Raw genomic sequence first — 24,449 nt, 5'->3', positions numbered from 1 at the left:
CTAATTGACATTAATTTGCCTTTCAGTTACTATTTGGTTTCACAGGTAATATTTTGTTTCCTTATTGTAATTTTACATCATGTTTATTGTCTTTTTACCTTTCAAAAAGGGTTTTCTAAAGTATTTTTAAACTTTATTTTCTTTCATATCCATGGCGACATCTCTTTTGGGAACGCAGAGGCCAGGCGAAGGTAAGCAGTTTGGTTCATTAGATGGCACTTGTGAAGGTCTTCTGTTGTGCAAGCTTGAAGTACTGGAAGGTTTTCCCTCAAAACTGAAAACAGTTTCTGTCTGCTCGCTTATAAAAGTCATGCAAGCTTCCGGCCTTCCCTCAGACTCGAAGCTGCTGATTGTCATAGGAGGGGCCAGGGGTTTAGGGGAGCTGTTTGCACTCTGCCCAGTTCTGCCCGGTCTCCTAGCAACTGCAACAGATTCCTTGTGTGCCATAGTTTGGTGCAAAACTGGTAGTTCCAAAGTGTGGTCACACCGTGGCCGGCTGACTCATCCTCCTGGCTCCCGGGACAGCTGGGAAGGCAGTGCCAGGCCCTCAGAAACCTGTGGTGCCCCAGCTTGGATTTGAGCCCCTATCCTAAGGCAACTTCTGAGGGGTGGGGAGCAGTTCCCTGACTGCCAGGGGGCGGATGAGTGTGCTGATGCAGGCACAAGGGCTGTTTTTCAATTGACCGTTCTCTGAAGTTACTTGGAACTTCCAGGAAATTCAGTTTTATCTAAATGTTTGAGTTTTGTTTTGTTTTAGAGGCCGTGGTTGAATTGTAATTCTCTTCTCTGTTGTTATTACTAAAATATAGATAGACCTGTTCTTTGAAACTTTGGATATAGGAGAAGTCTGGTGTGAGGAAGTAATCGCTTGAGCTAAAGCCGACCCTGAAACTCTGAATGACTTAAAAGATAGTTGAATATGCCACTGATTTCTTTATATTTGTAAAATTTCCCTCATCTTTCCCAAGTAGAAGGTGCTTTGTTATTTTTGTTTTATTTTTTGTTGGAGCAGAAGCTGGAGATTGGAGCAAAAGAGAACTATTTCATGACTATGTAAAAACTGTCTGTGCTGTATTAATTCAAGTATCTCTGTGTTTAGGGAGAATATGAGGGCGAAAATGATGGAGAAGCCACAGCCCCAAAACAATGGTTACCTCTAGGGAGAGATGTACTTGGCAGATGAGGCGGTCTTGATAATTTACTTAATGCATACTTGCGTTTCTTACTGTGAATGTGTATTTAGTCTGTTACTTGAAAAAAGTTGTTTTTTTCAAAAATATTTAGAAAGAAAAAGGCTTGTCCGCTTTATGAAGTCTTTGGCTGGAAGAGCCCTATAATAATATACAAAATTTATCAAATTTAAAGAGGACTGTTTAGTGTCATTAATAAATGAGACCCAAGTGTTACTTAGCTCCCAGCTTTGTGCCCAGCTGTTGTGGTCCCTTCCTACCAAGGGGTTGTCACCTGCCTGTGGTTTCAGTTATTAGAGGCGAGCTTCATCGGATTTCAGTAGATATTTTGAGAGGAAGAAACCACATACACATAGCTTTAATTATTGCAGTATATTGTCACAGCTGTTCTATTTTGTTTTGGATTGTTAATCTCGTATTGTGCCTACTTTGTAGGTTAAACTTTACTTTAGGTTTCTATGGATAGGAAAAAGACAGTATCTGTAAGGTTCAGTACTATCCATGCTTTTAAGTGGTTTTAAGATTCTTGGATTTAGAGCATATTCTCTATGGGAAGGGGACTACTATGATTCAAGAGCAGAGCCTGTCTGGCCTGGTGTACAGCTGGACAGTCGGCCCAACAGCAGGTTCGCGTCCAGCTACCTGACCAGCTGGCTGTCAGCTTCCGCTCCTTTGTGCCTGTTTCTGTTGAACAGGGCCTACATGTGGTCTCAGGTATTGCTCTGGTTACCTTAGTGATAGCTTTTCTATTGGACTTGTAAGAAATCTGGTGGTTAAATTCTCAACCAGAAGACGAGGAAAAACCTGATAATATGGAGAGGAGAGTGCCTTGCAGACCTGATTTCTGATAAGTTTACACATGTGGCACAAGGACTGGAGTTTGATGTCCATAACAAACAAAACAAAAACAAACAAACGAAAAAAGATACCATTAGTGAAGCAAAACTTTTAAAAGATTGCAAAAGAACCATGTACAAATTTTATTTTTTATTTTTATTTTTTGGAACCGGGGATCGAATGTGGGTCCTTGCGCTTGCAAGGCAGGTGGTGGAACCACTGAGCTAAATCCCTGGCCCACCATGCACATATTTTAGAAAGTGATGCTGAGGCAGAAGATCAAGATAGGTATCATCTATTTTTGTCCCCTAAGTAACCTTTTTAATGTAGGTTCTTCCACTTTTTAGTCAGACTATGTACATTTTGTCTTTCATGTAGATTTTAGTACAAATGTGGAGTCATATTCCAGATGTACATAATTTGGTCATTAACATGATCATTTTCTTGTCACTGAGTCTTCTAGATTCTTAAAATCTATACAGTGTTGAATTTGGTGTGTTATTTATTTTTAAAATCTGATATCGTTATCTTCTACATGCGGTTTTAAACCTCTTAAATTTTATGATAGAATCATTATTTTCCTTGATCATAAAAATAAAAATATAGAAAATTTACAAAAGCATAAGAAAACAAGGACCACTGATATCATTATAAACTTTATATTAAATTAAAATAAACTTTATATTAATAACTATGTGTATAATAGCCATTGCATTATGCATATTGTTTTGTAAATTTTCCACTTAACTTTACAAATAGTTTTCTGTGTGAAATAGAAATCTGTATCACTCATAGGGTGCTTAGTAGTTATAATTCTTGTGCAAAAATAGCTAGTCCCTGTTATGTGACAGTAAGTTGTTTTAACTACATGTTATGAGTGATTCTATCAAGAGTTATTAACACTGTTATGTTCACTTTTCACAGGTGTTTGCTTACGATCATTGTTTCTGGTCCATGGACGAGTCTGTCCGAGAAAAGTATGCAGGTAACAGCACGGGGTCCTATCAGTGACACTATTGGTGGTACAGAGAAGATGGTTTGGTGTATTCTTCATACGCTATTAGGGTTTAATTGCATATGACTTTAGAAACCTACAGAAATCTTGGTATGAGTGAATAAAATTAGGTGACTATGGTGCCCAGTGGAGCTGGTCTCACACACGTCTCCAGGTCTCACGTAGACCAGCAGCACATGGGAGGCCCTGAGTTTCCCTGAGTTTCCCTGAGGTTCCCTGAGGTGCTAGCAGTGTGGTCTGGAGAAGGCTGCTGGTGGAAGGAAGAAGTGCAGTGGCCAGGAGAGAAGGAATCCTAGACAGCCTGGCTTTTGCTCCTCAGCACTCCTTTGACGTCCAGGAAATTGCTGCACCTGGCAGAGCCACTGTTTTCTCTCTGTAATGGAGTGGGACAGACCATCTTCTCTCCAGATGTTGTCTGTGCTCTGGAAGTCTGTCCAGTCACTGTCGTCAACTCTAACTACTTCAAGCCCCATTTCACGGAGTCAGGACTACACTGATAGGCTTTTATTTCCTTATGCTTATGTCATTTGTTTCTAAGCAATTCTGTTTTTTCTGTCTGCCTGTCTTTCTTTTTTTGTGAGGCCAGGTTTCACTGTCTGGCTCAGGTTGGGTTTGAACTCCTAGGCTTAAGTGATTCTCTCACCTCAGCCTCCCAAGTAGCTAGAACTACAGGCATGCACCGCCACACCTGGACTGCCTTTTAAATATTGAGCATCATATTTTCTTGACTTCTATTATGAGAGAGATTAATACTATGGCTGTTTGATAAAGGGATTGCCTGAGTGGTATGTAGCTAAATCTAGGCACACCTAGGTCCCAAATATAGTTTTGCTATTTATAATCACGCTGTATACAATAAGCAGCCCATGGGCTCTTTGCATTGCGGGCACTTCTTGGTCGGTGTTTGTTATTCAACTATGTGTCCAAGTGTGCATTAAAGGGACACTTTACTGATTTTTTTTCCTCATGTGCTAAATAGAAATAACTTGAAGGTTACATCAGCCTTTAGAAGTATTTATTAAATTTAAAAATCATGTTTGGAGATAAATAAGCTGGTTATACATTTTGAGATTTTTGTTATTTGATTGGTTTGAATTGTTCATTCATGGTTTTGCCTTAAAACATCCTTTCGAAATGTCAGGTCAAGATGATGTTTTCAAGTGCCTTGGGGAGAATATCCTTCAGAATGCTTTTGATGGCTACAATGCGTGCATCTTTGCCTACGGACAAACAGGTAATGTTAAATACTGTGGATGCACATGAGCAAATATCTTTTCATGAAAGAGAAAACAGAACCATGATTACTGAGTAACATTGCTGGTTTATTATTTACCTTTTCAAGAAGTACTATAGATGATGAAATTAGGCCATAAAGATTTTTTTAAATGAGTGTAATAAAATTAGGATCAGGGTCCTGTTTCGTTACTGATCTTCTCACACAGCACTCGTTGTGTCACATTTTTTTTGCTACATTACAGAGCTGTGACTTGAATGTGTGGCTAGTTATGCCTGTGTGTCATAGTCTCTAAGAAGCTTAACAGAAGAAATGCCAACAAGAATAACTTGGTAATATCTTACTGGTTGTGATTGATAGCCTTTTGGTTCGGGAAAGAAAATCTACTTAAAGTGAATTAGCTACTTTTTTTTTTTTTGGTACTGGGGATTGAACTCGGGTCCTTGCGCTTGCAAGGCAGGTGGCATGAACTACTTTTATAAGAGTGTATCATATGTTCAACTGCAAACTGCTCTTCGCAGAACAATGCTTTTGATGGTTTAAGAAGCGTTATATATAGTGGTTAAAAGAACAGAAACCCCAGAGCCAGACCATGCCAGCTCCACTGCTGCCCCTACAACTTCCTGCCAGAGCTCTCTGCCCTCAGTTTCCTCCTCTGTAAAATTTGCGTACTGTTAGGCCCTTGTTGCAAGGTTGTCTACACAAATCACTTGTGCACACTTTCCAGCCTGGAACATAGGAAATGGTGCATTAGTACTGTGATGTTGATGAAGCATCGGGTGACAACTTGTGTGGTGAAAAGCATATTTGCAAAAATACTTCTATTTAAAAAGGAAAGTATTACACTTGTGTCAACATTACTGCTTTTAGATGATAAGATTATAGTAATTTAATTTTTTTCCTGTTTTCCTGAATTTTCTTTAATATGTATTTCTATTATAATGGAGGAAATAATTTTATATTACAAAGAGATTATTCATGGTTCACACACACACTGTTGTAAGATGGTAGCGAGTTGATTTGCTCTGGGGCCCATAGGGAGAACCTGTATATTTTGTGCTATGATTAGTCTTTGGTAACAGACACAATAGTATTAATAATATAGATCTTTTCAGTTTATTTTAGAAACTTTTCAAATCTACTTTTCAGTTCTAAATTTTTTTTTAATAAGGTTAAAGGGTTTTTTTTTTTCTTTCTAAAATATGTTTACTTTTGACTTTTACATTTGCAATGGAAAGCTTCTGTATTTTTCTTCTCATATTTGGAACATTTCTTAGTGTAATTTGGGCATTTTGCTAAGTGCTAGCAATTTAAGCAACAGAAAGAGGATTATGTATGTAAATTTCTGAGAGAGACAGTAATAACTCTGATTTCCATTTTTTAGGGTCTGGAAAATCTTACACTATGATGGGCACAGCTGATCAACCTGGATTAATCCCAAGACTCTGCAGTGGACTCTTTGAACGAACCCAAAAAGAGGAAAATGAAGAGCAGAGTTTTAAAGTAGAAGTGTCCTACATGGAAATTTATAATGAAAAAGTTCGAGACCTTCTTGATCCCAAAGGGTAAAAAGACTGAGGTTTACTGTTTTAGCTTTCTGGGGTAATGCAAATGTAATGAATTGGCATAAGTGCATTTTTCACACTCAACTCCAATAGAGAACCGTCTGGTTGTGGTCTTTGTGATTTATTTTTGGTTGCATGGCGTGGCTTCCTGTGACCTAGAGAGAGGCGTTTAGAGTAGGGAAGAGGAGTGAGCAGGCTTGTGCTTGTACTGTGCTGCCCTTCACTGATGCGCCCAAAGCCACAGACAGAAATAGGTATGGAGAAGAAGTCATTTAGCATCAGCATAGCTGGCAGTAAATTAAACAATTTGTTTTCCCTTTTACCAATAAATTTCAGGTGGAATTCAGCATTTGGTTTGCAGGATGTGAATTGCGAGAAGGCGTAATCAAGCTAGGAAACCTGATCTTTAGGATAGTTCATTTTAAAGCTTTTCAGAAAAGAAGAGTTGCCCATAGTTTTTTGGCATCAACTGTGAAGGAGAAGTGGCTCAAAGTGTTGGCTAGAACCAGTGCTCTGACCCTGCAGCGTAACTAAACTTAACAAGGACAGCAGGAGGTGTCTGAGGAAAGCTGTTCAAAGTGCCCAAGTTAGATTTTACAGAAGTGGAGAGAGGAGTCAGAGATGATGACCACAGTCCCCGGCTGCCTTTTTTTTTTTTTTTTTAGAAGAACATGAGAGCGGCGGCTTTTCATTTTTAAAATGTTTGGAAATGTGTACAACTTTGATACAGTTTCAGGGTGCTCCGGACACCCATATCCACTTCATGTGAGCAGCTGTCAATTTCTAGAGCATTTTGAGAGACTACAGGATGGCTGTGATCAAATTTTGTAATTAAACCTAATGAGGGCAATAGACACATCCAGAATAAGAGACCTGGCAGTCACAGTGCTCCCTGCCCTAATATATTCACAAGGAGACAGATAAATAGTTTTACTCGTCCTCTGCCACCTCTTTTCCTCCTAATTTTGTCCATCTTCTCTGCCACTGTTTGAGGACAATGTTAGCAGGACCCTCTGTGCCGGCAAACTTTCCTTTAGACTTGTACTCAGTAGTGTCCTTCTCCTACTTGCGCCTCACCTCAGTGATGCATGGCTGGTTTGCATGGTTCATTGTCACTTAAGTTATTCCACATCTCACTCAGCTTCTTGCCATGTCTCCAGTGGAGCTGCTGCTCTTCTTAGATTTGCTCTTAGGTGGAATTCTGGACAAAACCTGAAGAATCCAGACAGTGGCCTTTAGGGCCATTAGAGCCTTGTCTCTTGCTTCCCTTAACTGGTCCACATCCTGTGTTTCTAGATCATAGTGTACTTCACCTGCTTTGCCATTTCATCAAATTTAGGTTTCTCTCCCAGATACTGCCTTCCATCTCTTAGAGCCCTTCTTGGAAAATTCTGCAAAACGGACCTCTGGTTTTTCTTATGTTTCCTGCATGTCTGCACAAAGAAAGCATAAGCAGACATCTTGCCCTTTGGTTTCTTGGGGTTACCTTCCCCATCCTGACTGTATTGTTTGCTGTCTGGGCAGCGCAGGGTGGGGTGCACGGCTCAGCACTCCCCAGCCTCACGCTGACCACCTCCATAAGAGATGCCACTGCCCACAGTGTCCTGGCTTCTGGTGTGACCACAGCATTGGGAAGATCAGAGAGCCAGCTGGGCTGAGGCAAAGCACAGCAGGCACAGAAGGGAGAGGTCATTTGGTTGTGATTTTGATGATGCTCAGGGAAAGACAGGCTCAGCTGTGAATCTCGATGATGCTTAGTCAAGAGAAAGCAAGCTCAGCTCCTCACCGCCATCTGCTTTCTTCGACAGAGATAATGATCACAGGCCTTCCTGGGAGACTGAGTTGGCACTTTGTGTTTCTGTACACACTTCACCTGAGGAGGAACTGAAGGTGTGAACAGAGCAGGTTACAGCACAGTGCACCCTGTTGTGCCTTTGCGCAGAGTAAAAGGGATGACGCCACACGAGTCCATGGTGGAGTTTTTCCACTGAGTAGGAGTTCATCCAGTTAGAAGTGAGGTGATAGCCATTCATACAGGTGTTAAGAGATCACCTGTTTGAGGATGTCCAGCTGTACGGCGTGGTTGAGGGTGGTGTGGGCGGAGTGAGACGGGACAGAAGGTGGTTAGAGGTGAGAGGTTCCGGCCCAGGTGCCCACACTGTGCTGTACGGTGCGCTGCTGTGCACATTTTCTTCTGCCTTGACTATTCTTCCTGCACCTTCACCCTGTAAGATGATTACTTCCTCTGAGATCAGTTTAGACCCACTCTTTCTAGAAATTTTCAGCAGAGTGTCTTCGTGCTGCTCATTCTGGGGTTTGCATTCCACAGTGCTATGTAGAGTGGCCTGAACTTTACTAGCCAGACTTGTTCGTAGTCTGTAGTGATTTCTCATGCTTCCGGTATGTCGCATGGGTCTGTGCTCACATAGCTCTGGTCCTCTCCTTGGTACTGTGGAGGAATATCTTTCATTCTCAGCGCCTGGCTTTTACAGGAAGTGATGCTGTCCCCGCATGCCAGAGGAGAGAGATGACAGGCTGAATGATGCACTCGGGGTCTCAGGCCGCTTCCTGGCACACAGTCAGCACTCTCCGTGTGGGTGCTGCTGTTATGTCTCCCCTGAAAGTTTCTTTGTGTTTTCTGTATTTTTTTTTGTTAGCTTTTCTGAAGTCAAAGTAAATGGATTTAAAAAAGTAAAAGCTTTAAAGGTGTTCCCATTTCAACTAAACACTAAGAGAACGTCTTAGTACTCACTTTATTAGTTCAGCCTCCATTGTAATGTAATTAAGTTTCTTTACTCAGGACACAATATATCTTTAAGAATAAAGGGAAAAAATAAAAGGAAAAAAGTTAGTAATAGAATATATCCTGCAGTGAGAATCAAATCAAATTTTGTTTTATATCTACTTCCTCTACAGTCATGTAAGTGATTATCTGACTTCATCTATACTAGTCTACTAATAAGTGACATTATTAATTGATCTCCGGGCACTAGAACATTTCAAATCCTTAGAAAATATTAAATTATAGTCATCATACTAGAAGATAATAACATTTTAGATCTGAGTCATTTCCTCATTCTGTAACTGTGCTGCCTGCCTACATACCGGGTTTGTCGATAACTATTCACTATGTCCTGTCAGTGCTTCTGCTTGCTTGCTTTGTATCATGGGTAACAGTTTTGTACTGGTTGTTCAAGGTATATATTCTTCAAACCTTTCTCCCCTTTCTCCTCTTGTCTTACTTTGTGTGTGTGTGGTCCCGGGGATTGAACTCTGGACATTGTGCTTGCAAGGCAGGTGGTGGAGCCACTGAGCTAAATCCCCAGCCCTCCTCCTGTCTTACTTTGTTACTAGCATTCTATGTCCAGATCATGTACGCCAACACACTGGAGTCTTCTTTGTCACCTTTTCTTATTTTCACTTTTAAGCCAAGTTTATTAAGCCAAGCCTGATTGACTCCTATGTGCCAGGAGCTGTGCTGGGAACTGCAGACCCCCAAACTAGCAAGACATTATTCTTTTCTTCTGGAGTCCAAGGGCACTAAAGAATGGATATACGTAAACTAACACCACAAGTATCAGGAGAATTAGGAGCAGATTATAAAGGAGCATACATATGAAGCCCAGGGATGGGGACTTGATTTCTCACACATTGCAGAACCACCACAGAATTTTAAGCATTCTGATTCATTACTTATTTTTAAAAGGCAATATTCTGTAGTCAAATACATATTCATGGTAGAAAGGGTGGATGACCAAAAGATCATAAAGTGGGAATCATGCGCCGGGTGTGGTGGCGCACGCCTGTAATCCCAGCACTCGGGAGGCTGAGGCAGGAGGATTGCTGTGAGTTCAAGACCAGCCTGGGCTACATAGTGAGTTCCAGGTCAGTCTCAACTACAAAGTGAGACCCTGTCTCAAAAAAAAACCAAAAAAAACAAAACAAAATAAAGTGGGAATCACCTGAAATCTCACTATCCCGAATTTTTTTAAATTTTAATTTTAATTGAAAAAAAAAATGCCTCTATTTGTGAGGCACAGTGTGATGTTTTGATCTACATGCCATTGTCGACTGGCTAAGGCAGTCGACATGTCCATCGCCTTCCGTAGCTGACATTTTGTACCCCTGAAGCTTTGTACCCTTCAGCAAACATCTCAACAAATACTTAATATTTTTTGGCTTATAGCATTAAATGTACAATAAAGTCTAGGTTTTTGGCAAATGCTCTTCACTGGGGTTATTGATTCCTTTTTTCTAAGAGTTTTATTTTTTAAAAAATTGTAAATTAATGTTCATTTTATTGAATCCATTTTCATTCATTTATTGAAATGGCCACACTTTATCCCCTTCTTTTAGTTCATCAGCGTGATAAGTCTGTGGATTTTCACCCCCAAGGTTAGAACAACCTTGCAACCCTGGGATAAGCCCAGTGTTGTGTTTTTAAAACATTATTAGATTCATTTTTCTGTCTTTGTTTCTTTGTCTTTATTTGTGATTGAGCTGGGTCTGTAATTTTCCTTTCTTGCACAGTTAACATTTATTGAATTTTCATCTTTGTGTCACATTCTGCGATATGACAAGTAGATTGTTCATATTTATTTGACTCTGAATTCTTTATGGTAGTAAATAGACATCCCACAGTTTACCCTTTTGAGTGATGTGATATTTTACCACATTATGGAGTTTTTCTTTCCCGTGAAGTTTTGAAAGTTTGGTTTAAATTCTTCAGGGATCAAGTCAGTTGATTTTATTTATTTGGGGTCTTTTTTGAATTAAATATACATTTCCATGAAGCACAATTGAATCCTTTAAAAACAAATCATTGTTAACAAATTGTTTTCTTTGTTTCTCATGAACAGAAGCCGCCAGACATTGAAAGTCAGAGAGCATAGTGTGTTGGGACCCTATGTGGATGGACTTTCTAAATTGGCTGTTACAAGCTACAAGGTAACAATGTCTTTTCTGTGAACTAACTTTTGTGCAATTTTTTGTTTGATTTTTAAAAAAGAAAATTAAATTTATAATAGCATCAGTAAATCACTGTTTACAAAGAAATCTTTAAAATCAGGCAGAGAGTATAAGACCAGTGAGTTAGTGGGCTAAATGCGATGAAGCTTATAGATTAAGCTTCAGTATTGTCAGACTTCATGGATCGAAAATTGATAGAATAGATCTAGGAAGCTGTGAATTTCATCTCTTGTTACTTTTCTGTTGTGGTTCTTTTTCACTTCTTTTTCTTTTTTCAGTTAATTTTTTTGAAGCCTTTAATTTATCATGTTGAATTTTCCTTAAACGCTTATTCTTTTTCACTTAGAAGCTTGTGATTTTCAAAGTTTTTCACATATGTGTATCATTTTGGGATTATGGTCAGCTGCATATAACATAAAAATATAATAGGATTAAGAGTTTTGAAGTATGAATATTATCTGTTCATTGTGTATCTTCCATGTCTACAAAGTACTTGGAATGTGGTATACGCTTTCCACATACATTTAAGTGAATGAATAAAAGAATGGTGAGTTCAACAAGACTTTTCATGTAAGATGTCTAGAGGAAACTGCTCTAGGACTGGTGTGGTTGTTCCAGGATCTCAGTAGGGACCTAGTTTCCCTTTCCCACTCGAGAGAGAGAGAGAGAGAGAGAGAGAGAGAGAGAGAGAGGGAGGGAGGGAGGGAGACAGACGACAGTGTTCTCATACTTCAAGATGCCTCTTCTAACCAAAATGTGATCACAAACCTACTCCCTTTAAGGAAAAAGGTCCAGGTGATCTGCATTGTACCATGTGCTAAAATTCAGTCATGTGGCCAAGCTTGTAGTGCAGGGGCATCTGGGAAATGTAGTGTCTTAGCTCTGCCACAGTATGCAAGGTCAAAGATAGGGTGCTGTTATGGGGAAGAAAAACTGGATCATAGTAGGCTTCTACACATCCTTTCATATGTAACCATTTTTCTTGTTCATCCTGAAAATTCTTATATGGTAGATTATTTTATTTACTTATTTATTTGTGTGGTTCTGGGGATTTAACCCAGGGCCTTGCACATGTTAAGCAAGCACTGTATCACTGAGCTACATCCAGAGTCCAGGTAGATGATTTTATAGCTTCCTGTTGTTAGTAATGAAACTAAAATTCACATTTGGTTAAATAACCATTTTTAGAGCTTTTTTAAAATGAAAATTCCATGATCTGTTATATAATGGTGTCTGTTTTTTAAAAACTGTAGTAACAACCAAGTAGCAAATTTGTACAGAAAATTAGTCTCTTGATGTTTTCATTTTTAAGCACAGGTCTGCCTAAGGTATGGTGGCAGGTAGTAATATGCTTGGGTGAGGGATTACAGGTTATTTTTTTTTTTCTTATTTTTGTATTCTGATTTTTTTTGTTTTTGTTTTCAGTTTTTGAGACAGGGTCTCACTATGTAGTTGAGACTGACCTGGAACTCATTATGTATCCCAGGCTGATCTCAAACTCACCGCGATCCTCCTGCCTCAGCCTCCTGAGTGTTTGGATTACAGGCATGCGCCGCCACGCTCGGCAGTCTGATCTGTTTTTAACAATAAACTGGTAGTGCTCTTATAGTTAAAGAAACTAAGATTTTTCAAATTTCTGAAGTAGATGAGTATTGGCATGGAGTATTTGTCCTTATGTGCTCAATAATGTAGCTTCTAAACTTTCCTGAGTCAAAGCTTCCATTTGCTTCTATACCTACAGAAGATAATACCTGAGTTTAGTGGTAGAGACAGTGTCAATTCTTGTATTCTGTGAGGTTTAATTTCATTGAAAAATAATATATTAACTGCAAATGTTGGCTAAGTAGTAAAAGTTGTAACATATTTCACAGTACAGCTGAGTTGTAATGTTTATTACACAGATAATGAGATGTGTGTCTATGACTTGTTTCCACTTAGGATATTGAGTCTTTGATGTCTGAGGGTAACAAATCCCGGACAGTTGCAGCAACCAACATGAACGAGGAGAGTAGCCGATCCCACGCAGTCTTCAAAATCACCCTCATGCACACGCTGTACGATGTAAAGTCTGGGGTAGGTGTGCACACGCATGACCTCTCTGCATTTCTGAAGCAGTCATGGTTTATGTTGTTCTCATGAGATGTCAGATGAATTCAGATCACAGCCAGACTTACTATCAGTTAGGACTCTAGACAGTGTGACTGGGTAATGTAGAATATCAGTTGACTAGGGTGTTGTTGGGACACCTGAGGAGGAGCAGGTTCTAGAGACGGTCTCTAGGGATGATTCCTTGAACTGCTCAGATCAGGTCTCAGAATGGTGCCATCTATGAGAACATCCTAGAGCTGTGAGTTCAAGGTGCACCCCATAATGTGGTGAACAGGAAGCAGGAATAAAGAATGCTCTGTCAGTAAACTGTTCCTTGGCACATCGGAGGCTAATGCATGTGCAGGGAAACTGCTGGGAGACCTCATCTTGCCGTGGTCCGGCCTGCCAGCACAGAAAGGCGAAAGTGTCCAGGTCTTCAGCAGAGGAGCTGATGGCAGAACTTGTGCCCTTCCCAGACCCTTCCCGCAGGGGAGGCTGCCTAGAGACGTGGGGGCTTTAGCTCCTTACCCTCACTCCCTAGAGGAAGTGGGAACTGAAGTCACGCAGCTGATGACCTGTAGTCCCCACCCCGGCAGCCTTCCTTCTGGCTTACACTCTGCCCACTGGCTGAGGGAGTGCTAAGGCTCCAGCTGATTTAGTGGAGGTTCTGCTGCTAAACAGCCGGGATTAAAAGGATAACTTGCACTGGGGAAATTGTACTCCACAATTACCGGATTGGGTAGAATAGTTTAGAAGCTGGCTGAGATTAAACTGAAGAGTCAGAGATGTCGGTGCCTGTGTCATATCGAGGACTGCTGTGCTGATGTGTACATTTCTGTTTTCTCTCTCTTCGTGGGAAGTTTTGCCTATTTTGTTAGGTTGCCCACTCCTCAGTGCATCAGTTTCAAATACCAGAAGCTGAAATAATCACCCTGGCAAAGTGCTGTATTTTGGCAGGAGTTTCATTTGCTGAAAGCCTATTTTTCTTTTTTTTAAACCATCAGCAAGATTAGTGTAACGACAAAAAGTTCTTTGTTTTCTGTTTCCTTTTCAGCATAAAACAGAAAACATACTGAAGATATTTTTTAAAGCCAAAATTACTTTTTATTTGGAAAGCTGAATATCCTTTTGTTAGTAACATGTTCATTTTATGGAAATAAATATAAATGTATATTTTAAATGAAAGTTTAAGAATCCAGTGTATAGATTTTGTCACTGGCTTTCTCCTTTATTTGTTTTGCTGAAGTATATAAAAAAATATATATGTATGTAATTTGTTAAAAATAGCACCGTGTATATAAAATATCCTAACTAAAACTAGTATAAACCTATACTTGAAATTATAAAAGGGAGTCACATATATATATGAATAAATTGAAAAACTTGAGAAAGTGTTTGAATTTTTGAGGGTTTCTTTGATTGTATAAAAGTCAGATTAATGTTTTTTACATCAGTAAGAATGCTAGTATTTTATCTCAGGATTACTGGTAAACTGAGCATGGTGGTGCATGCCTGTAATCCCAGCACTTGGGAAGCAGAGGCAGGGCAATTGCTGCAAGTTCGAGACCAGCCTGGACTGCATAGTGAGTTCAAGGCCAGCCTGAACTACAAAGCAAGACCCTATCTCCCAAAAAAAGATTACTGGAAAATACAAAAATTTAAGCATAGTTTCAAATCACATTGAAGTTCATATATGTACTTTTATAGACTTTTTGTTCTTTGCAGTACTGGATATTGAACCCAGGAAGAACTGACCTACATTCACATCCCTTTTTATTATTTTATTTTGAGACAGGGTCTCACCAAGTTTCGCAGGTTGGTCTGGAACTTCCTGTCTTCTTCCTCACCCTCCCAAGTAGTTGTGGTTACGGTATATGCTACCATGCCTGGCTTGTCTCTGAAAATACTTATTGGGGATTCTCCGAATGTCTTTATTTTGAGGCACTATTTTTCTAAGATAACTATCTGGATTAGTAGAGGACTGTTTTATCGCTGCTAGATTGTGTAGTTTTCTTACAGTGTTCTCCATACAGCAGCAAAATAATTTTGCAATAAATGCAAATTAATAAAGGGTTGAGAAATGAGCACATACATCTGTGCCGGCCTGCCTCCTGCATTGTCTGAGTGCTTATTAGTATGTATCAATTTGCTTCGCAGACATCTGGGGAGAAAGTGAGCAAACTGAGCTTGGTTGATTTAGCTGGCAGTGAACGAGCCACGAAAACTGGAGCTGCCGGTGACAGGCTGAAGGAGGGCAGCAACATTAACAAGTAAGTTTTCTGAGGCTTAATCTACTGCTTATTGAGCTGATGGCCAAATAGGGGGTATCTGTGGTTTTTAATGTAAGGTGATTCTGGACCCATTAAGGCTATGATGTATGTATTTTCCGTGGGCCTGGGCTCTTCTTATGCCCTGAAGAGCTATCTGATGTGTCTGAGGCGCACAGCCCCAATTAAGTCAGGCTTCCTCAACAATAGCCCTATTGACTTTCTGGTCTGGTGATTCTTCATCCTGGAGTGGGGGTGTCCTGCGCATTATATGTGAGCAGTTAGCGGCATCGCTGACATTTGCCCACTAGATGGCGCTAGCACTCCCCACTGCAGTTCCCCCGGGGTGTGTGGGGGGCGCTATCTTCCAGCGGAGAACCACTGGTACAAGGGTAGAAAAGGATGACATTTGGTCTCTCAGAGGCCAGCTGGTGATTGTGACCTGAGTTGCTGTCTAAGACACTGTGCCAGCCACACTGGGCTGGCCCTTTTATGAGTACCGTTGTTTGTCCATATCCAAGAAGCTGGGACTTTAAGAACTAATATTTTGTTCACCAGGTCCATTCATTTTTTTTCCCTCAAGCTTGACTGGCAATTTCCCATGGGCTTGAGCTTATTCGTCCTCAGGACTAGCACCAAGTCTAGTAGCCAGCTAGAGATTATGGGACACCTCATCCAGGTGCTGTTTTGTTACTGAGTCATACAGATGTACATTTTGGTTGTCCTAGGTTTTAATTATATTGCCTCGGGGCTTCCTTTTTGAAGACAGATGTAGTGTTTGTTTCAATATTTTGTCTTTTTTGAATTTTTCAGCTCACATTTTTATCTATAAATATGAACAAAACTCAGCTAAGCATTTCTGTTCCTTAACCTAGGGTTAGAGGGGTTAGCGGGTCTTTAGAGTTTGTGTTTTTAGACTGAGTGACAAATTGCTGAGCACAGTGCTGCTCCCATGCATGTCCAAGGGTGTTCCATCATGTGTTGAAACGTGACATTTGATATACTCCAGTTTTTGTAATATTGTGGTTTGTTGCACCATGCAGGTCCCTCACAACCCTCGGTCTGGTTATCTCAGCCTTAGCAGATCAGGGTGCTGGCAAAAACAAAAATAAATTTGTTCCATACCGTGACTCAGTTCTCACCTGGCTGCTCAAAGTAAGTTTTTTTCCTTTCTTTTCTGATATACCTTTGATGGTTGGCAAAAATGGAAGAGTAAAGAGTAAACTGTTAATTAATTTTTTCTGGTTACAACTTCCTCCTCACTGTTCAAGTTTATAATTATTAGGCTGTTATGACCATCATAATTTTTATGGACTGAGCATGCACAGGTTTGTTCCTCGTATTACCGTCTCATCTTCACGAGCCTGCATGCAAGGGGGCTGCTGGCTGCAGTGGCTCCTGGGGATTATGGGGAGGAGAAGGAACATGGGGTAGTGTGTCAGCTGAGCGAGTCACAGAAAAGGAGCACTGCCCAATACATTGCTGGGCTGCTTCCTCCATCCCACAGATGCTTGTCTTCTGTTAAATTTGCTCCTGATTATTTAATTGGCTTTCCCCTTCTTAAAGGTTTTTCTGAAGGGTATGGTGTATGCATATGTTCACTGATGCACTCATCAGCAGGCATGGGAGAGATGGAAATGAGAAAGTCACGCTCCCAGGAGAGTGGAAGGCAGTGCAGCCTCTCCTCGGCCTCAGTGGCTCATGGTCCAGGAAGGGAGATGAGCTGAACTCACAGAATATTACAGAATGAGCTGGTGACTTAACTGACAACAGAGAAGGCGCTTCCATGGAATCATGGCTCAGTAGAGGGAGACTATTTGCAGGCTTCCCCCAGCTTCCCTTAGTCTTCAAAGAGGTGGTGCAGTGAAGTGGATATCAGCTGGGTTAGGGGACAGAAGTTCTAGTGACAATTTATACAGCTGCCAGCATTGAACAAAATCTTTCACTTGTCCAGTACTCTTTTTCTGCTTTTTAAAATAGAGAAATTATTTTATGTGTCCTGTTTTGTTTTGTGATGGCTCACTTTCTCACTGATAAGAATGTACTGAACCCCTTTCGCTTACTGTGTCGGGGGTTGAGACTAAAATGAGTGAAACACGGGCCACAGAATCGAGTTGAGGGCATGGCTGTTGCCCAAGTCTCTGTCAAGGGAAGTGGATTTCTAGTATTCAGCTTCTTAATCTGAAACCCTGCACACTGTTTCCATTTATTTTGTCAGGTAAAACCTTCCTTTCATAAATATCAGGTTCTGCGTAAATGTAGTGCTAAAACTGGATAAATTTGCCGAGGTAGGAACTCAAGTAGTAAGTTACTTCCTTTGGCCGAATGCAATAAATTTAGAAATTTAACACAGATAAAATAATTTTTGATCATTAAGAACCATTTTCAAGTGGATATCACACTCATTTTGCTCCCGGAGAATGTGTCAATCGTTAACCTCGTCATCTCACTTTTTTTCCAGAAGAAGTCTTGATATTTACTGCTGCCTCAGATTATGCACAGAAACATTTCCTGGTCATACAGAACTATGCCTTTGATCTGCCTGGTTTGAAAGAGAGAATATGCATTAACCACGTTGCTGTGCTGTTGCTACTACTGTATATTGAAGACAGTAGGGACAGATAATCTTGTTAGTTTCGTTGGTGATCATTAATGGCCTAGATAGTCATTGAATGGCCACCCCCTGAGCCAGGTGCCAAGAGAACCTGGCGCCTCTTCTGTCTGGAAGGATTTCATTGACTTCTCAGGAGGAGAATGGTAGTTTTGTCATTTGTTAGATGAGCACAGAATACAACACCCACAGGTGGCAGGGTCAAGCTTAGAGTCCAGGTGAGTTCGCCGTCCACCTGTCAGGAGATCACTTGACTTTCCCGGTGTTGGATAGACAATAATGAAGAACCACTGTTTGTAATACTTTAAGAATGGAACAAAAAGCATCTGTTAAAAAGTTCATTGGATGTTTTTCCCCCAAAATTCACTTTTTCTATATAATTTAAGTTATAATTGGACTTTCTGTTTTAAGCCTCAGGTTAAAAAATAAGTCAAGTAGGCTGGGGATTTAGCTTAGTGATTCTGCCACCTGCCTTACAAGCACAAGGACCTGAGTTTGATCCCTGGTACCAAAAAAAAAAAAAAAAATTCAAGTGTTTGTTTGACTTTTGCTGTATTTATTTTCCTCAAGTTCTGCTGTGACCTTTATAAGATCATGTTTTACTTTTGCATCAAGATCATAAATAGGGGCACTTTTACAAAAGGATTTTCAGGTCCCTGTTGCCTTTTCCTTCTCTATTTCTTGGTCTAACTCTCCCTGGTCCTTATATAGATTCTCATATTCCCCAGCATAACTTCCTCTGCACTCATAACATGACTCATCTTTTATAACTTGTGGTTTTGATTACAGTTTTGCACTGTGTTTTCATAGTCATGCTCTTGATGCTTGCATCCTTCTAGGTGCCTTTCCAGTTAGTTCCCTTTATCATTCTTAACTGCCACTGCCTTAGTGGAGGCCACTCTGATCTCTTGCCTGGAGGACAAACATTTTCCTCCAGTATTCTTAGTCTGATCCATTCCCCCTAGTTAGGTTGCAAGATCTTTCTAAATTAATCCTTTTACCCTTAAATCTCTGTAGTAACTGTCCCTAGGCCCTTAGATCAAGTTCAGACTCTTTAACTGCATGTTACTCGCGAGGCCCTTCGAAGCCTGACCCTTCTTACTTCTAGTTGTTGTTCTTTCGCTTCCTGGTGGTGTAAATTCTAGAGAGGTGAAGAGTGCGGTGTGACTTCTGAGGCTTCCTTCTGGCTGGAGCATTCTTTCCCCCATCTTCAGTCCCTCCCATCTCCCCCTCCCTGCGAAGTGCTCATTCTCTGGAATGTCCCAAAGGCCATCTTCTCTGAGAACCTTCCCAGCCTCAGAGCTGGCCTTCTGTTCTTTGTTCTCCCCGATTACATTGTGTTTAGCCCATTTCAGTTCTTTTCAGAGTACTTGTCTCTTCTGTCAGTTGGTAACCGTGGTGAAGAGATGAGTCATGTCATTTCAGCTCTGCTCTGAACTGGCTTTTTGATTTTAATGTCTCCTGGTCTTCCTGGGTCTCAAGTTTTCATCTGTAAAATGAAGTAATTTGACTTGATGACTTCAGAGTTCATTCAGCCTTAAAAAATTCTGACTCCCCAAATTAAATTTTTATTCATTGTCCATTTAATTTTGCAGTTGCTACATTTGAAACAAAGCTCATCTGATTTGCCTAATTAAACAATTAAAGAATAAACAAGAAGCTTTGTACTTTCTCCCTGAATGAGTGCCAGTTCTTTTGTTGCTATTTCCTTTTTGCTAATGGCACAAGGCCGTTTTTTTAATAGAAGCATATTATTGCCCCCTGAACAAGGGCTTTCAAATATCAAGCATTTGCCATTTGCCAGGTTTCCTTTTCTCAGCATAAACTGCAGCATGACCTGCACTATTGTCCTTTGGTCGTTGCTGTTAGAAATCATCTTCACCAATTCTCGTTTGCTGTTCATGTGGGCTGGCAATTTGCAGTAGGCATTGGTACTCCTGAGGAACCGAATTTCAGCATGAGATTTAATCCGTGTGATCTTTTTCTGTCTCATCTGATTCTCATTAATATGTGCAGGGCTCTGAATGACATTTTTCTGGAAGTTGCCAAATCTGTGATGCGCATCAGGATTGTGAGATCATTGTCTAGAAGTGGAAGAATGAAAGGAGCAATTGTGGCTTTACTTCCTGAAGTCCGCATTAGTTGTATTTCCTGCTTTTTCATATATAGCAAGCTATATTTTCTGCAGTATGATTGTTTTCTTCGGAAAACTAAAATTTCAGTAACGGTTGAGTAAGCAGACATTGTCTATGGTTAGGTAGAGCTATTAGTAATACCTAGTATTTCTGACACTAGGAGTGGTATAGGGTCATCTGAATTTGTCCTCGGGTCTAAACTTTTTGTTGCCATGTGTGCATTGTGGGTAGTTGTGGAGGAGTGGAAACGGTAATGGAATTAAAGGCAGAATACAAGTGGGCTATAGATTATTACTCAGCTTACCAGTTTTGAATTTTTAGACAGGGCATTTAACTTCTTTTTCAGAACAAACCTATTCTCTCATTGACAAAGTGAGATACTAATTGATTTCACAAAAGCTAAGTAAACTATGCACAGAGATTGTGTAAATCAGATTGCTGTAGCAACTTTTACATAAATTGAAATTGGAATGACTTTGTATCTTCAAAAGTAAGAATTTTCTATAGATTAATGCTACCCAAAATAGAGTTAACTTTTCATAATCTAATGAATTACCTATTACCGGCCTCAGGCATTTTTTTCTTAATCTTTTTGTTTGTCTTGGAGACAGGTTCTTACTCTCAAGGGTGGCCTTGAAGTCACTGTGTAGCTCAGATTGACTTCCAACTTGTGGCAGTCCTCCTGCCTCAGCCTCCTGAGTGTTGGGTTTATAAGTGTGTTCCTGGCTTTTTTCTTTAAACTTGGAGAATCCATTATTCGGTGGCATTCTGTCACTTAAAGGGGGTTCTTCCTTTTCTTCCTCCTCCTCCTCCTCTTCCTCTCTCCTTTTTTTTTTGGTACTGGAGATCAAACTTGGGACCTTGCACTTGGGCAGTATATTAATGTATAAGTATTTCTCTCTATTGCTCTGTAACACATTTCTCACAAAGTTAATAGCAGGGAATAACAATCATTTATCTTGAAGTTCCTAAGTCAGCTAAGTGGTCTGGCTAAGGGTCTAGAGTGGCTGCAGTCTAATGTTAGCAGGGGCTGTGGGCATCTCAGACCCTGACCCGGCAGAAGACGTCTGCTTGCTTACACAGTTGTGGGCAGGCTCGGGTCTGCTTCCAAACCCACTGCTATGGGTGTCCTCATGGCCACCTCACCTCAAGGCCACCGTTTCCTCCAGAGGAGCGACAACACCCAACATAGAAGCCACTGCCTCATTTTAATGGAATCTCAGAGGGGAAGTGCCATGGCCTCACGGTATTCTTGTTATTAGAGGCAGCTCAGTAAGGCCTGGCCACACTAATGGCAAAGGGACAATGCGACGTTATGAGTCCTGGGAGGCAGGGACAGCTGGGGCTGTCTTACAGCTGCCTGCTACAGATGGGTCACAGACAGCCTCCGCTGTTGGTCAGGAACGGAGTGGGCTTTATGTCCCAAGTCCAGCTTTGAATTTTGAGCTATGTCTTCTTCCCAGCCTTTGGCCAGCCTGTCTCTCTCCCTCCCTTTTTGTTCTCACCCTTTATTTCATCCTTGACTAAACCCAGGGACTTGTTTATGCTGAACAAGTGCTTTACCCCAGCCTCAAATCTCAGTATTTTTTTTTCTCCTTAAGTGGAAGTAGTTTTTTTTGTTTTATTGAAAGCCAGTGCCAAAGCCTACTTCCCTGGATTTGCCAGGGAAATATATTATATATTTCTAATATAATAAAGACAAGAAATGAGTATTTTGTCATAGTGGCCTTGTCTGAACTGCGAAAGCCATTGTGTAGATGAGGTATCTCTTCAACCCCTGGACCATGGGCCGCTACCGATCTGGGGCCTGTTGGGAACCAGACTGCACAGCAGGAGACAAGTGACTGGTTTGGGATGTGGAAGCGCAGTTTCATCTGTATTTGCAGCTGTTCCCAATGCCTGGCATCATGGCCTGGGTTCTGCCTCTGGTCAGATCAGCGGGGCATTAGACTGTCACAGGAGCTGGAACCCTGCTGTGAACTACACATGCAAGGGAGTCTCAGTTGCACACTATCCACCCCCAGGCTCTGGAAAAATAGTCTTCCAGGAAACCAGTCCCTGGTACCAAAAGAGTGGGGACCACTGGGGTAGTCCACAAAACCTGGGCTAGTTTCTGCCAGATTGCTAGTAGTATGGTCAGAGGGAAGAATTGAAGTTTTTGCAGTGTGCCTTTTGCTTTGGGAGACTGTAATTGTACCTGCATCTTAAAAGCATGGCAGATTCTTAGGAGACTGTATTGACAGGTATATAGTGTGCACAGGGTCGCAGTGGTCACTCTTTGATCAGAGGTCAATAATACTGCGTTCATTGGATTTCTCTAAGGGAAGTTTTATAGGCATTTAGAAGTTCTTTTCTTTCTGAGTAGTCTGCTCAGTGTCAAGCTTCCTGTTAAATGGGACACTAATTAGCACTAATTAATTATCCATTTTTAATGGTACTGGGGCTTGAACCTGGGGCCTTATGCATGCTGAGCAAGTGCTCTACAAGAAAGTTATACCCTCAACTCTTTCTCTTTTTCTTTTTGAAATAGGATCTTGATAAGTTTCTCAACTAGCTTTGAACTTGCTGCCCTGCTGCCTCAGCCTCCCAAGTGGCTGGGATTATAGGGTTGTATTATACCTAGGTTAGAATTAATTTTTATTAAATTGATAAATAAATATAAGCTTCACTAGCATTTCTTGCCCTTTTTGAAAAAGGCAGAGTTCCTTTTTTCAGAAAAGTAGCTTGGTGGAGAAGAAACAGCCTGGACTGGACAGAATCGGTGTCCCTGCATGTGAGCCTGCAATTTTTCTCTGGCTGACTCAGCTTTCTCACGTGGTGTCTCCACTTTGGACCCTTACCCTCTGCACTTCTCTCCCTCCCGGCAGGACAGTCTGGGAGGTAACAGCAAGACAGCCATGGTGGCTACAGTGAGCCCCGCAGCTGACAACTATGACGAAACTCTCTCCACTCTGCGCTATGCAGATCGAGCCAAGCACATCGTCAACCACGCCGTGGTGAATGAGGATCCCAATGCCCGGATCATCCGGGATCTCCGCGAGGAGGTGGAGAAGCTCCGAGAGCAGCTGACCAAGGCTGAGGTACGAGGCCTGCGCAGCCTGCAAAGCTGGGGTTTGAATTGTCTTCCCCTTGGCCTCAAGTGAGGAAAATGCTCCTGAGAATCTTTGAATTTCCCATGGGAAGAGAAATTTGAGCTGAGTATTAAATAAAAGATTGTCATTTTTGAAATTTAAAGAGATTTGGAAAGATTAAAAATGATTATACAAGAGAATAAAGGAAATTGAGAAAATGTTCTTTTCCATTCCCATCTGGGCAGCAGACGTGAGAAAGGGCATAATGGAACGGGGAGGAAGAGGTGTGTGAAAGAAAGCGTACATCACTTACTTGTGTAGAAAATGAGATTGGACATGGAGTAATTGAGAGGAATCAAACATTTATCTTCCTCTCATTCATTAAGTAGAAGTCAGAACAGAGGTGTTCCTCACTTTAAACATGTGAACAATTATCCTTATTAGTAATTCCTTACTGTGGGCTGATTTTGTTTGTAGAACAGTAAACTATGTTATAACTGAAGCACCCAAATGCTTTATGTAGTAGCACTGTGTCACCTGTCTTCTGTATTCTAAAGTGGGTGGTGTTTATGCTCTATTACTAGATTTGAAAACCTACACACTTTCTACCCTATGGCCAAGTGCTCTTCTTCTTGTCCAAGTGGGGGAAAATGTCGATCAGGAATCCTTCTGTGGTGTTTCTGTCCCACAGCCACTTAGCACTATAGGACTTCTTCCTGGGGCTGGCACCAAAGCCCCTCTTCCTCTAACCCAGTTTTTCATTGTAAACCAGTAAAATACATAGAATAGTTACCTCAATCCTGCTTTTGCCTGTTGACTTTTATCTTTTTTTTTTTTTTCTTTGAGACAGGGTCTCACTATGAGTTGAGGCTGACTTGGAACACACTGTGTAGCTCAGGCTGGTCTCGAACTCACATTGCCTCTCCGACCTTAGCCTCCCGAGTGCTGGGATTATAGGTGTGTGCCACCATGCCCGGCTTCTTTTTTTTTTGGTACTGGGGAGCCTTGCACTTGCAAAGCAGGTGGCGGCACCACTGAGCTAAATCCCCAGTCTTTTTATTTTTTTTTGATGGAAATCATTTTACGATTTAACAAGACTCTGGAATTTTGTCTCTGTCTTCCTGGTAGTAAATTCACCAGGTTGCAACATGCACATATTTCTTCTGTATGTTCTTTAATAAATTCCTGAAGTCATCAGTAGAGACTAAAATAAGTCAAGTGTATGAACCTAGATATATAACATACTAGAATTTAGAGTAACAACCCCAATAGCTGTATGTGTTTACCTCCTTATATATAATGAGATCTATATAGTAGGATGGAGGAGAGGGAGAAGTTAAGTTTTCCTTCAGAATGTACATTGTTGAGGGCCGGGGATATAGCTCAGTGGCACCATGCCTGCCTGGCAAGTGCAAGGCCCTGAGTTCAATTCATGGTACAAAAAAAAAAAAAAAAAAAAAAAAAAGAA

At 40.9% G+C, this 24,449-nt stretch overlaps 1 protein-coding gene across 1 annotated transcript in view; it reads left to right on the top strand.

The window, feature by feature from the left end:
* Kif13b (kinesin family member 13B) overlaps window positions 1-24,449 on the top strand; it is a 132,833-nt gene that overhangs the window by 35,184 nt on the left and 73,200 nt on the right. Inside the window, exons 2-10 of the mRNA XM_010625082.1 lie at window positions 179-191; window positions 2,952-3,012; window positions 4,184-4,276; window positions 5,661-5,841; window positions 10,701-10,788; window positions 12,748-12,882; window positions 15,055-15,167; window positions 16,208-16,319; window positions 22,778-22,990. Coding sequence (XP_010623384.1) covers window positions 2,982-3,012; window positions 4,184-4,276; window positions 5,661-5,841; window positions 10,701-10,788; window positions 12,748-12,882; window positions 15,055-15,167; window positions 16,208-16,319; window positions 22,778-22,990 — 966 coding nt within the window. The 5' untranslated portion in view covers window positions 179-191; window positions 2,952-2,981. The remainder of the gene's footprint in view (window positions 1-178; window positions 192-2,951; window positions 3,013-4,183; window positions 4,277-5,660; window positions 5,842-10,700; window positions 10,789-12,747; window positions 12,883-15,054; window positions 15,168-16,207; window positions 16,320-22,777; window positions 22,991-24,449) is intronic.

The sequence above is a fragment of the Fukomys damarensis genome, unplaced genomic scaffold, assembly GCF_012274545.1.
Source record: "Fukomys damarensis isolate Sample0158 unplaced genomic scaffold, DMR_v1.0_HiC HiC_scaffold_18, whole genome shotgun sequence".
In the NCBI taxonomy this organism is placed as follows: domain Eukaryota; kingdom Metazoa; phylum Chordata; class Mammalia; order Rodentia; family Bathyergidae; genus Fukomys; species Fukomys damarensis.
Note: the sequence above shows the minus strand (reverse complement) of the source record. Positions and strands in the feature narration are given on the sequence as shown.